We start from the raw sequence: 12,524 nt of genomic DNA, 5'->3' as shown, positions 1-12,524 counted from the left end.
TACGAATAGGCGGTATGCAATGCGATGCAAGGACAAAGCACGCCAACCATCTGCCACAGCCCCGTCCTCCAAATACTGTGCCCCCTCGTTTTCCCCGAGCACGCCTTGGGGAGTCGTGATTCATGGTTGCGTGGGACGGGCACCTGGTTCCTGCTCTCCTCTTTCGCCAAAGTCTTGTTCCAGATGGGATCGGATCAGATTAGACCAGACCTGAACAGACCAGACCAGACCAGGCCACGCCCGACCCACACCAATATATATCGTTTGCTGAAACCAAGTCCTACTCCCATCTATGTATATATGCCCGAGAGCGCGAAGCACTACCACGAAAGATCCTCGCCGACTGCCGAGATCTCGGGGCAAAAATGCCATTCCTTTCCCAGGTCCGTCGAATTGTATACCACTTCATTCATTTTGAAATTGACCCCTGCCTGCTATTCTGGTCTCGACCTAGCAAACGGTAAGCACCCAGCACTTACTAATAGAACGGGACTCGAGGCCGGGATCGTGGTTAAGGTGTGCTTTACTTCTCTCTACCTATCGACGAACAAGAGCATATGGTGGATATCCTATAATAACACAAGAGAAAGGTTTCAAACCCGACACCATTAAACGCCCAGCCATTCCCCTTTGCCCATCGCTTCACGCCTCAATCCATGCATCCTCACTGTCTATATATCTTCCGAACCAATAATTATATCGATCTTGATTCTGATTCCGATTTTCGGGGCTTGGTCCAAACGCGCTCTCGCGGTCACGATCGTACCGCTCCTCTCTACCCTCGCCATGAGCCATCACCTTTCCGTTCTTCCAGCCACCCATCTCTCAAACCCCCCCTTGGGAAATCTCACATCGTCCAGGATACTCATACATCTCCCCGAATCCCTCCTCATCCCACAAAAACCCCATCCTATCTCTTCAAGCACCCCCCGTCTTCCCCGAAATCTCATCCCACTTACTCTTAGCAAACTTAGTAGGATCATACGTCCCCGGCACAACCCCACTAACGGAAATCCCACCCAACAGCACAAAAACCGTCGCACACACCAACCCGAAAACCAACACCCTCCTCAGCGCCGGATGCCGGACGCCGTAGTCCGCCCACGCCCGCTGGCCGGATCCCAAGTGCTCCTTCATCTTGTCGCCGCCGAGTTTGTAGTACACGAGGCCGCAGAGGGCGATGCTGTAGCCGAAGCCTTGGAGGGGAGACACGGGGTCGCGGAAGATGAGCATGCTGGCTGCTACCAAGAGGATGTCTTTGAGGACGCCGGAGAGGGTCATGACGAGGGAGGAGGTTTTGCCGATCTGGAGGAAGATGAGAGTGGTTAGTGAATGATTCGGGAAGGGAGGGCGAATTGGGCAAGAACTTACGAGGAAGACGACCGAGACGTTCAAAAGGAACGCCACGACGGCATTCATAAGCAGGGTAATATACCCCACCCTCTCCAAATCCGCCAAACTCATCTTGGGAATCTCGAAAAACAACGCAGTCAATCCATTCATCACCGCGCAAGCCGGAGCGAAATAGTACAGCGAAACAAGAGGATCCATCTTGAACTCCGCGCCGGAAAGAAGCTGCTGCACCATGACGAGGCGAATGGCCTCGAAGACGATGCCGCCGAGCTGGAACATGAAGCCGATGAGGACGAATTGGATTTCGCCAAAGGAGGCGATGACGACGCCGACGACGATGAGGGACACGTTGCCCAGAGTTTTGAGGGAGGGTTCTTGGACGCGGAGGGTCCAGGTGGTGAGGAGGACGGCGATGGGGGTAGTGGCCTGGACAATCACATCCGATTAGCTTTTTCCTGCGCTGGGGGAAATGTTGGATTTTTTTGGTGGGGTAAAGGGGTTGATTTGTTTACCTTTAGCATCTGAATGAAGCTCACAGACAAATACAAATAGGTCAGATTGCCGCAGATCAAACTCAAACTGAACATGACGCCGATGGGCATGATCTTGTGCAGGTAGATGCGGCCCGTCATGGGCGCCTTTTTGCGCGAGTCCAGGATGGTGGTGAAGCGGGCCATGAGCTGGGTCATGATGGTGGCGAAACCGAGGTGCCAGGTGGTGAGGGAGATGGGGTAGTGGAATTTGGCCGTGTCGAGGATCCATTTGTTGAAGATGATGACTGAGCTGGAGAGGGTGATCCAGGTGCTGTGTCATCTATTAGCTGGCGTGTTCTCTCGTGCTGTCTGTCTGTTTGTGGTTGGGTGTGGGGTTTAAGTAGGTAGGGGTTCACTCACGCAATGTAGACGGCGGGGTGGAGGCCGGCTTTGGGCGGTTGTGCCTTTTCTGGTTCCACGATGGGAAGGACGGTGTCTTGCTGTCTCTCCTGCTCGCCGCTGACTCTCTCCTTTTCCGACATCTTTGCTGTGTGGTGTAGTGTGGTGTGGTGTGGTGTGGTGGTTAAAAGGGATAAAGCTGTCCAACAACTTTTTGGTGGGGGGGGACGTGGAACGCGCGGCGCGCTCGGAGGTGAAGCTGGGTGGGGAGGTGTGAGGTATGGTGGTAAGAGAGTGGATGTCGGACAAAAGACGTGGATGGTGAAGGAAGATGTCGGTCGGTGACGAGCGCGAGATGGAGAGGTTAGTCGTACAGCAGTTCAGAATAGAATCGTGGCTTTCGCCGGACAAGGGAGGTTGTCGGCAAAGGCAAAGGGGGATATAGACAGGGTCACAGGGTCATCAGAAGCCAGCCTTTGCCAGCTTCACAGCCAATGAACGTGGGGGGATGGGTGCAAGTCAGCAACGTGCCTCAACCATCAGCATCAGCATCAGCATCAGCATACTTTTTTCACATATTATGATTATGATTATGATTATCATTATCATTATCATTATCATTGCGATGAGCGTCACATGTTTTGATTATCCGGATCATGCCAGGCCAGCAGCTGCAGTCGACCTGTGACAATATACAATATTAGTAGAACACAGTGCATCGTTACATCCGCAGGTGTCGTCTTAGTTACATGGACGGGAACAAACACAGCTGCGCGTACAGGAGATCAATAATAATCAGCGCGCCACACGAGTCAATACGAGAATGTCTGGAGCGCCACCAGGGGCTGGTCTTACGAAGCTGAATAATAATAATAATCCGTTGTACGCAACGACATCTTACTCATCAATGCATGGCCTGTCATTCAGCGACACAACTGCTAGTAAGCCTCTCAATTGTTAGTCAAAACGTCCCTCGCTGTGGTAAGTTCATATTGTTCCAACCATCGAGCTTATGCCCATCAAGCGTTCGTCGAGCCCGTTGATCACTTCGTCCCTGCGAGCCCCAGTTTTTAAGCCGCGTTACACCATGTTTTTGGGTGAGGAAAAGTGGGGTGCTTCACCAGGATGGACCCTTCATGGTCTGTGCTTCAGATAAATTGTTAGTGGCGGTGTTGTGTTGCGTTGCGTTGCGTTGCGTTGCGTTGCGTTGCGTTGTGTTGCGTTGCCATACTCTGACATCTATGTCCATTATTACGAGCTCTCCATCTCTTGCCTGTGTGCTCTCCCTTTACCATATCTCTTGCTCCTCATTGTAGAGTGAGATACTTCACGCTCCCTCCTCTCACACAAACACACACATCCAACCCAGCATGGCTTCCCACAAGCGACAGATCTCCAAGGCCAATGGCAAGGAGATTGATGTCGATGTTCTGGTTATTGGTGCTGGTCCTACCGGTCTCGGTGCTGCCAAGCGTCTTCATCAGATTGTATGAGCTCTTGTATCACACATCATACCTGTGCATGAGGCTGATATGGTAATAATAGGACGGCCCGTCATGGATGATAGTCGATGGCAACGACGTTCCTGGCGGTCTGGCTTCCACTGATGTCACACCCGAGGGATTCGTATGTCCATTATTATCCACCACCATCCATTCAGCTTGCTAATGAGGAGTGTATCCAGCTCTACGACGTCGGCGGCCATGTCATCTTCTCCCACTACAAATACTTCGACGATGTCATCAACGAGGCCCTCCCCAATGAGTCCGACTGGTACCAGCATCAACGCATCTCCTACGTCCGCTACAAGGGCGTGTGGGTCCCTTACCCATTCCAGAACAACATCTCCATGCTGCCCAAGGAAGATCAGGTGGTGGCGATGGAGGGGATGATTGATGCGAGCATGGAGGCGAGAGTGGCCAATACCAAGCCCAAGAACTTTGACGAATGGATTTTGAGGACACAGGGCGAGGGTCTCGCCGACCAGTTCATGAGGCCGTACAATTTCAAGGTGTGGGCTGTGCCTACTACGAAGGTGAGAAAAGACACGAAACGAGCGGGTGAGACTTTCCAAATACTGATACGAGACAGATGCAATGCGAATGGCTCGGCGAGCGTGTAGCAGCACCCAACGTCAAACTCGTAACCAAGAACGTCATCCTCAACAAAGCCGCCGGCAATTGGGGTCCCAACGCCACCTTCCGCTTCCCAGCCCACGGCGGCACCGGCAACATCTGGATCAACGTCGCCAAGAACCTCCCCAAGGACAAGACCCGCTTCGGCTCGCACGGCCAGGTCCAGCTCGTAGACGGCGAGAACAAGCGACTCCTACTCGGCGACGGCACGACGATCAACTACAACAAGCTCATCTCGACCATGCAGGTCGACAGCCTCGCCGAACTCATGCGCGACGAGGAGCTCACAAAACTCACCAAAGACCTCTTCTACAGCACCACCCACGTCATCGGCGTCGGCATCCGTGGCTCCCGCCCGGAGCGAATAGGAGACAAATGCTGGCTCTACTTCCCCGAAGACAACTGCCCCTTCTACCGCGCCACCATCTTCTCCAACTACTCCCCGCACAACCAACCTGAAGCCAGCACCAAACTCGCCACCATCCAACTCGCCGACGGCTCCAAACCCACCGACACCGACGCCCACACGGGACCCTACTGGAGCATCATGCTCGAAGTCTCGGAATCGAGCATGAAACCCGTAGACCAAGAAAACATGCTCCGCGACTGCATCGCCGGCCTCGTCAACACGGAAATGCTGAAACCCTCGGACGAAATCGTCTCAACCTACCACCGCCGCTTCGACCACGGCTACCCAACCCCGACCCTCGAACGCGACGGCGTCCTCAAACAACTCCTCCCCCAACTCTACGACCAAGGCATCCTCTCCCGCGGCCGCTTCGGCAGCTGGAAATACGAAGTCGGGAATCAGGATCACAGTTTCATGCTCGGGGTGGAGGCGGCGGATCATGTGGTTAATGGTGCCGCGGAACTGACGTTGAATTATCCCGATTTTGTCAATACGAGGGTGAATGGGGAGAGGAGGCTTGTGGATGGGGCGCAGTTTTTTAAGAGTATGAGGGGGATTAGGGATGAGGGGATGCCGTTGAGGCCGAAGGTGGAGGCTTAGGCTTAGGCTTAGGCTTAGGCGGGCTTTGGGCGCGGGTGGCTGGGTTGCTGTGTGTGGGCGGGATGTGTGTGGGGGGAGGGTGGGTGTGGATATGCGTGTGTGTAAGTGGGGTTTTGCTGGAAGACGGGGGGTTGTTCTTGGTAGGAGGGAACGAGGGAGGTTTATGGGTCTCCGAGACGAATATGTCTTGCGAAGGGTGTAGGTGTTGCGGGGGTTTTCCTGCCGCTACGAATCACTCTCACCCCCGGGGGGGAGAAAAGCGAGGTATGAATTGACTCGATACAGCAAAGTTATGATGATATAGAAGGTAGAGATTGTGTCTGGAAGTATCTTCCGCTTCATCTCCTCTATCCGCCCCCCCCCCCCCCAACCCACCTCCCTGTCTTGAATTAAAGACTTACTACCGTTGGGCGTACCGAAACCCCGAATGGAGTAGATGCAAAAGGAAACAAAGCCCTAGCTTCAGTCCTGCCTATTTGCCTGCCTGCCTGCCTGCTAGCCAGTCCTATACTAACCTTTCGTACCGACCACTACGTCCCGAAGGAATTTTCCCCCCTTAAAAACAGACGCGCTGTATGCACCTTCCCTCTGCCACTCCCCCAAGGCGGAAAAGGGAAAAAAAAAGTAAGGGTAGAATACTTTCCTAGGAAAAATCTCGACCTCTTGAATTACCAAAAGGGGGCGCGAAAATCTAGGAGCTTGTATAAAGAAGCGAGTAGATGCCGGAGCTGGAGGGGGAGGCAAAAGCAATACGTCTACCGCCTTTTTCCTATCTTATAGCCCTATTTCTTATTTCATGCCAGACTTCCCTCGTCTGTGCTGTGCTGTGCTGTTTTCCCCCGGCCAACCCCTGCGTTTGATTCGAACTACCTAAGTCCTGCTTCTGCTTCTACGTCTGTCTCTGCTTTCCACTCCCCCCCCATACCCATACCCATCTCCTCGCCACCGTCCCCACCATTCCTGGCGCAGAAAAACTTGGTGGATCGATCGATTATCTAATCACTCAATCACTCAATCAATCAATCAATCGATCAATCACTCTTTCAAGCAATCAATCATTCCATCAATCCATCACTCCATCAATCCATCACTCCATCAATCAATCAATCAATCGTCCAGCACCACGACCTCCGTCTCCCTACTCAAAACCGGTCGCCCAACCAACCCCTCCAATAAACCCCTACCCCTGGCTTCCGGATTCCTCACTCCCGTGGCCGGATCCCGAAGATATACCGCGCGAAGACAAATATACCTATCCCCGAAATAATCCACCTGGCTCACCAAATCCCTATCCCTCAGCCTCTCAGTACCATGTACCAGCACCACTGGCTCCGCGGAAAGATTAGTAAGGGTATAAGTATGTCTCACCGTGGAAATGGTCGTGAGGCGGTTTCCAAGCATCCAGATATGATGTTTTTCTTGGTTTGAGCCGGAGGAGGAGGTGGAGGTGGAGAGGGTTTGTTTGCGCGAGGCGTGGAGGACGGAGATGAGGTAGCGGGTTTGGGGCAGGGGGCGAGGGTGGCGGGGTGCGAAGGTGAGGGTGTGGAGATGGATGCGGTGGTGTCGGCGGAGGGCGGGACGGAGGTCTTTTTGTAGATTTGCTTCTTTGGGGCCGGTCGGGAGGAGGGAGGTGGTGGGGGTTGTTGTGGGTTGGGTGGGTTTTGGGGAAGTGGGTGGTGTGGATGTTTTGCGGTGCGGGTGGCAGTTTGGAGTGTGTTCGGCTTCGTTGTCGAGGTCGAGAATTTGTTGGGCTGATTTGCCGTTGATTTTGAGCTTATCGGGGTTGGCAGGCGTAACGGCTGTGATCTCGGAAATGTCGCTGTCATCGTCGTCGTCGTCCTCCTCCTCGGGAGACTCCTTCATATCGCCGAAAGCATTCTTGAATAGATCGTCTTCTTCCTCTTCGTCCTCAGCTTCACTTGCTCGCCGATGAGCTTCATGGCCTGCTTCGACGTCACTCATGTGCTCCGCGGCTGCATAGTCGTCACCTGATCTTGCGTTTGCTGATCATTATCATACTGCCGCTCAGCACTGCCACCGTCGAGTTCGGGACCATAACCGCCATATCTCGCATTGGGTCTCGCCACTGCAGCCGCCTGCGCTCGTAAGTCTTGGATGAAAGGATCGTCTTCGGTGTACAGTAGCTCTGATGCGACGGCCTGACCATTGGCTCTCACGTGCAAAGGCTGCATGCCATTGTCCCAGCCGACTCGTGAAGACTGGTGCTGTGTTGGTGCGGGCCTGTACATGTTGTTTGGCAGATGTCCGTTGAGTTGAGCCTGGCCATTCGGAGCCGGGTTGGATGCAGCGAATAAGCCACGACCTTGGTGTTGGTGATGCATGTTGGTGATGCTATGTGCTGCTTGGTCATGCGTTGCCGAGTGCTCGCTTGCTGCTCGAGAACAAGAGGTCGGTGATGCTGCTTATATATGGCTCTGGCACGTCCCTGAGCATGAGAAAAGCCGAAGTGAACGATTGTGAAAAGGCTCCTTTAGGCAGCAGCGTCACGTGTGCCAACTTCACATGCACGTTGAAGTGAGCTTCAAGTGAGCGGCAGGTATAAAGAAAGCTCATCTCCTACCTCTCCATTGCACCTCTCGCCTCTGACAACCAAACCTCGATCACTCTCGCAAGACAACATCGTAACCTTCACATATCTCTACATTATCCCAGGACAACATGGCCACCCCATGGACGGAAGCCGAGAAGGTCAGTACATTACAGCCGCTGCCGTGGAAATCTCTCACTGACGCAATCCCAGCTCGGTCTCCTCTTCCAGATCATCGAGAAGGCCGGTACGATCCCATGGAGCGAGCTCACTCTCCCGGAAGGCCGTACTCAGAAAGCCTGTTCGGTAATGGTTGACAAGGAGAAGCAGAAGGTCAAGGTACGGTCATATTGTAGTCTATCAAGCGTCCACTGCGCATGCTAACATGCATCTTAGAAAGCTCGTCTTGCAAAGGAGAATGGGGAGGAGCCTGAGGCCGATGCTACACCGAAGCCAAAGGTAGATTCATACTGTTTCCTCTACTGACCGAACTGTCTCAGACAGGATCTGGGTACTTGATGCTGACATGCTTGCTTGTACAGAAGCGCGCTGGTGGCAAGAAGGATGCTGAGGGTGATGAGGAGGAAGATGGCAGTCCTAAGAAGAAGGTCAAGACCCCGCGCAAGAAGAAGACGGCCGTCAAGGCTGGCAATGATCAGGTCACTGACGAAAAGGAGAGCGGTGCTAGCGAGGAGGGCTTGCGGAGTCCTGTCAAGGGCGAGCCGGTCGAGGAGGATTTCTAATCGACGCTCGTGGTGAAGCGAGGCCAGGCGAAGCGGGTGATAGAGGATGATCTGAGCTCAGTGCGTGGCAGCCTTGCAGGGTGCTGGGCTTCGCATGCACGATCACATGTTGCTTGAAATTGTAGCAAGGATCGTGCGAAGTCGAGGCAGGTACGAAATGACTATGCAGCGGATCTACCCGCTGAGCATAAACTCTATCTCGCATCTCGATCCAGACTCTGAATAATGTGTGCAAACGGCGGCCTCGCATACTGTAATGCAGAGTCTCACGTGAACCGTCCACCACCCACCCACCACTTTGTTCGCATCACGACAGTCTCGGGTCAGGATCGCATAAGGCTGGATGCCGGTGTCTGAATGCTACTTTGCCTCTCTGGTGGCGTGAAGGCAGCCGTGAACAGTCTCCTCCTCGTCAGCCGCGGCGGCGCATTATTGAAGGCAGCTCCTCGGGCAGGCCGTTCGACGCGAGCATCGCCCTTGCCGTCTTCCGTTCACTGCATACAGCGGCAGAGGCTTATAACAAGCGCATGTCCACCCACCACTGCCTTGCATAAAACTCTTCGTCTCCACCCTACCTTCGCCAGAGGCTACAGCGACATGGAGCACCCAACATCAGCCACCAAGCGCAAACAACCTCCTCCCTCAAACAGCTTCGATCGCCCTTCCAAACAAGCTCGACGACCCTCTCAAGAATTAGACGAAGATGTCGAAAGCAACAAACCTTACACCAACGGCTTCGTAGCATCTGCTACAGACACACCCAACGGATATACTTCTCCACGACCAGCGATCGAAGACGATGCGGGGAGTGTGGTGGTTGCTGCGGCGGCCGCAGATACGGCAGAGTGGCAGGCGACGATCGAGAAGGTGGTGAGGAATGTGGTGAGCATACATTTCTGTCAAACCTGCGCCTTCGACACCGATACTGCCATCTCGAGTGAAGCCACCGGGTTCGTGGTCGATGCGGAAAGAGGTTATATCTTGACGAATCGACATGTGGTCGGCTCGGGGCCATTCTGGGGTTATTGCATCTTCGACAACCATGAGGAGACGGACGTGTATCCCGTATACCGGGACCCTGTTCATGATTTTGGGATTCTGAGGTTCGACCCGAAGAAGATCAAATACATGCCGCTGGCTGCGCTGGAGTTGCGACCTGATCAGGCCAAGGTTGGTGTGGAGATCCGAGTCGTGGGTAATGATGCGGGAGAGAAGCTGAGTATTCTGTCTGGTGTGATTTCCAGGCTGGATCGCAATGCGCCAGAATATGGTGAGGGTTACAGCGACTTCAACACCAACTACATTCAAGCTGCGGCCGCTGCATCGGGTGGGTCTTCTGGCTCGCCTGTGGTGAACATTGATGGATACGCTGTAGCTCTGCAAGCTGGTGGGAGAGCGGACGGTGCGGCGACAGATTACTTTCTCCCTCTCGATCGACCACTACGAGCACTGGAATGCATAAGAGAAGGGAAGCATGTGGACAGAGGCACGATACAAACACAGTGGGTCATCAAAGCTTTTGACGAGTGCAGAAGATTAGGCCTGAATGCGCAGTGGGAAGGTGACGTGCGTGCCAAGTTTCCAAAAGAGACGGGTATGCTCGTGGCAGAAGTTGTCCTACCCCAGGGACCTGGCTTCGGCAAGCTAGAAGAAGGTGATGTGCTCATCAAGGTCAATGGCGAGCTGCTTACGCAATTTGCCCGCCTCGACGGTGTGCTGGACAGTAGTGTGGATGGCAAGGTACAGCTTCTCGTCCAGCGCGGCGGAGAAGACATGGAGGTCGAGCTCGACGTCGGCGATCTACACGCCATCACACCAGATCGCTTCGTCTCCGTCGCCGGCGCAGCCTTTCACGACTTGTCATACCAACAAGCACGATTATATGCCGTGACGCTCAAGGACGCTGGAGTATACTGCTGTGAAGCCTCAGGCTCTTTCCGCTTCGAAGGCTCCTCCAATGGCTGGCTGGTCCAAAGTGTCGACCAAAAGCCAACACCAAATCTCGACACGTTCGTGGAAGTCATGAAAGCAATCCCCGACCGCGCTCGCGTGGTGGTCACGTACAAGCACCTGCGAGACATGCACACACTCAATACCAGTATCATGTTAGTAGATCGGCATTGGCACAAGCATATGCGGCTGGCTGTACGCAACGACAAGACTGGGCTGTGGGATTTCAGCGACATCTCGGATCCCATAGCGCCCACCGCGCCTGTGCCACGCAAAGCCAACTTCATTTCCATGGCTGGTGCTCAGCATCCGCAAGCTGTCGACATCATACGATCGTTCGTCAGGGTTAGTGCCTCGATGCCGATCAAGCTTGATGGCTTCCCCAAGACAAGGAAGATCGGCTTTGGGCTGGTGGTAGATGCGGAGAAAGGTCTGGTCGTCATCTCGCGTGCGATTGTGCCTTATGACTTCTGCGATATCACTGTCACCATCGCCGACTCGATCATCGTGGATGGCAAAGTGGTGTTTATGCATCCTTTGCAGAACTACGCTATCATACAGTATGATCCAAGCCTAGTAAAGGCACCCGTCAAAAGTGCAAAGCTGGCCACTAAACCAGTCAAGCAAGGCGAGGAGACCATTTTCTTCGGCTTCAACCAGAATCTACGGCCTGTTGTGTCAAAAACAGCGGTCACGGACATCACGACCGTTGCTATCCCTGCGAGCGCTAGTACCCCTCGCTATCGTGCGGTCAATCTGGATGCTATCACGGTCGATACTAGTCTTAGCGGCCAATGTGGCTCTGGTGTGCTCGTAGCCGAAGATGGCACAGTCCAGGCGCTCTGGCTCACATATCTGGGCGAACGGACAGCTCACAGCAAGGATATCGAATACCACCTTGGCTTCGGAACGCCCGCTCTCCTCCCCGTCATCAACGAAGTAAAGAGCGGCCGCAAACCCGACCTGCGTATCCTGAACCTCGAAACCCAAACCGTCCAAATGTCTCAATGCCGCATCATGGGCGTCTCGGAATCCTGGATCGAGCGCATCGAACGCGAAGATCCGGAACGCCATCAACTCTTCATGGTGCGCAAAGTCGACGCGGGAAACACCACCAAACTCCAAGAAGGCGACATCATCCTCACTTTAAACGACAAACTCATAACCCGCGTAAGCCATCTGGATATTATGTACAACAACTCCACCCTCCGCGCCGTCGTGGTTCGAAAGCAACAGGAAATCAGTCTCGACATCCCGACAGTCCCGACCAGCGAACTCGAAACCGACCGGGTCGTCGTCTTCTGCGGCGCCGTGCTCCATCGTCCTCACCACGCTGTCCGCCAGCAGATCAGCAAAATCCACAGCGACATCTACGTTTCCGCCCGAATGGGCGGCAGTCCAGCATACATGTACGGCCTCGCACCCACCAACTTCATCCTCGCCGTCAACGCGGTGCCGACACCGGATCTCGAGACCTTTCTGAAAGAGGTGAACAAGATCGAGGATAACACGTACTTCCGGCTGAAAGTGATGACGTTTGATAACGTGCCCTGGGTGGCGACGATGAAGAAGTGCGAGCATTATTTCCCTACGGTGGAGTTTGTGAAGGATGCAGGGGTCAGGGAGGGGTGGAGGAGGGTGATGTATGAGGGTGGGGAGGCGAAGAAGGGGGAGGGGGAGGTGAATGGGGTGGCGGATGAGGGTGGGATTGTCGAGGAGCATGAGGGGATGGAGGGCTAAGGGATCGCTCTCCGCATGAAGGTCCCTGGGTCTGTATAGTATTGCGCCTGTCAACGAGGATCTGGGATATCTAGCTTTTGGTGGACCGGAGATTATTGACCTGCCCTAGGCGGCAATGGCGTGAAGCAAGATGCTTTGCATAGACTGTATGATATGCGTGATGCATTACAAAAG

At 54.1% G+C, this 12,524-nt stretch overlaps 5 protein-coding genes across 5 annotated transcripts; 3 read left to right on the top strand and 2 right to left on the bottom strand.

Annotated features, from left to right (window-relative positions):
- Positions 1-918: 918 nt before the first annotated feature.
- Positions 919-2,368, bottom strand: LTS14_008474 (uncharacterized protein; the record flags this gene model as incomplete). The annotated part of the gene is made up of 4 exons (XM_064841162.1): positions 919-1,305; positions 1,372-1,779; positions 1,866-2,157; positions 2,247-2,368. The coding sequence occupies 4 exons, from the start codon at positions 2,366-2,368 to the stop codon at positions 919-921; spliced, it is 1,209 nt and encodes a 402-aa protein (XP_064691422.1).
- Positions 2,369-3,595: 1,227 nt separating this feature from the next.
- LTS14_008473 (uncharacterized protein) lies at positions 3,596-5,369 on the top strand (the record flags this gene model as incomplete). The annotated part of the gene is made up of 4 exons (XM_064841161.1): positions 3,596-3,712; positions 3,771-3,851; positions 3,910-4,260; positions 4,317-5,369. 4 exons carry the CDS (start codon positions 3,596-3,598, stop codon positions 5,367-5,369), a joined length of 1,602 nt encoding a protein of 533 aa, XP_064691421.1.
- Positions 5,370-6,476: 1,107 nt separating this feature from the next.
- Positions 6,477-7,434, bottom strand: LTS14_008472 (uncharacterized protein; the record flags this gene model as incomplete). The annotated part of the gene is made up of 2 exons (XM_064841160.1): positions 6,477-7,357; positions 7,389-7,434. 2 exons carry the CDS (start codon positions 7,432-7,434, stop codon positions 6,477-6,479), a joined length of 927 nt encoding a protein of 308 aa, XP_064691420.1.
- A 614-nt stretch (positions 7,435-8,048) lies between these two features.
- LTS14_008471 (uncharacterized protein) lies at positions 8,049-8,660 on the top strand (the record flags this gene model as incomplete). Its single annotated transcript, XM_064841159.1, has 4 exons — positions 8,049-8,078; positions 8,131-8,256; positions 8,314-8,376; positions 8,460-8,660. The coding sequence occupies 4 exons, from the start codon at positions 8,049-8,051 to the stop codon at positions 8,658-8,660; spliced, it is 420 nt and encodes a 139-aa protein (XP_064691419.1).
- A 597-nt stretch (positions 8,661-9,257) lies between these two features.
- On the top strand, positions 9,258-12,350 carry LTS14_008470 (uncharacterized protein; the record flags this gene model as incomplete). The annotated part of the gene is made up of 1 exon (XM_064841158.1): positions 9,258-12,350. The coding sequence occupies one exon, from the start codon at positions 9,258-9,260 to the stop codon at positions 12,348-12,350; it is 3,093 nt and encodes a 1,030-aa protein (XP_064691418.1).
- Positions 12,351-12,524: the final 174 nt, after the last annotated feature.

This window comes from Recurvomyces mirabilis, assembly GCF_035927965.1.
Source record: "Recurvomyces mirabilis strain CCFEE 5264 chromosome Unknown scaffold_25, whole genome shotgun sequence".
Lineage (NCBI taxonomy): Eukaryota > Fungi > Ascomycota > Dothideomycetes > Mycosphaerellales > Teratosphaeriaceae > Recurvomyces > Recurvomyces mirabilis.
The sequence above is the reverse complement of the archived record's forward strand: the minus strand, read 5'-3'. Positions and strand labels throughout refer to the sequence as shown.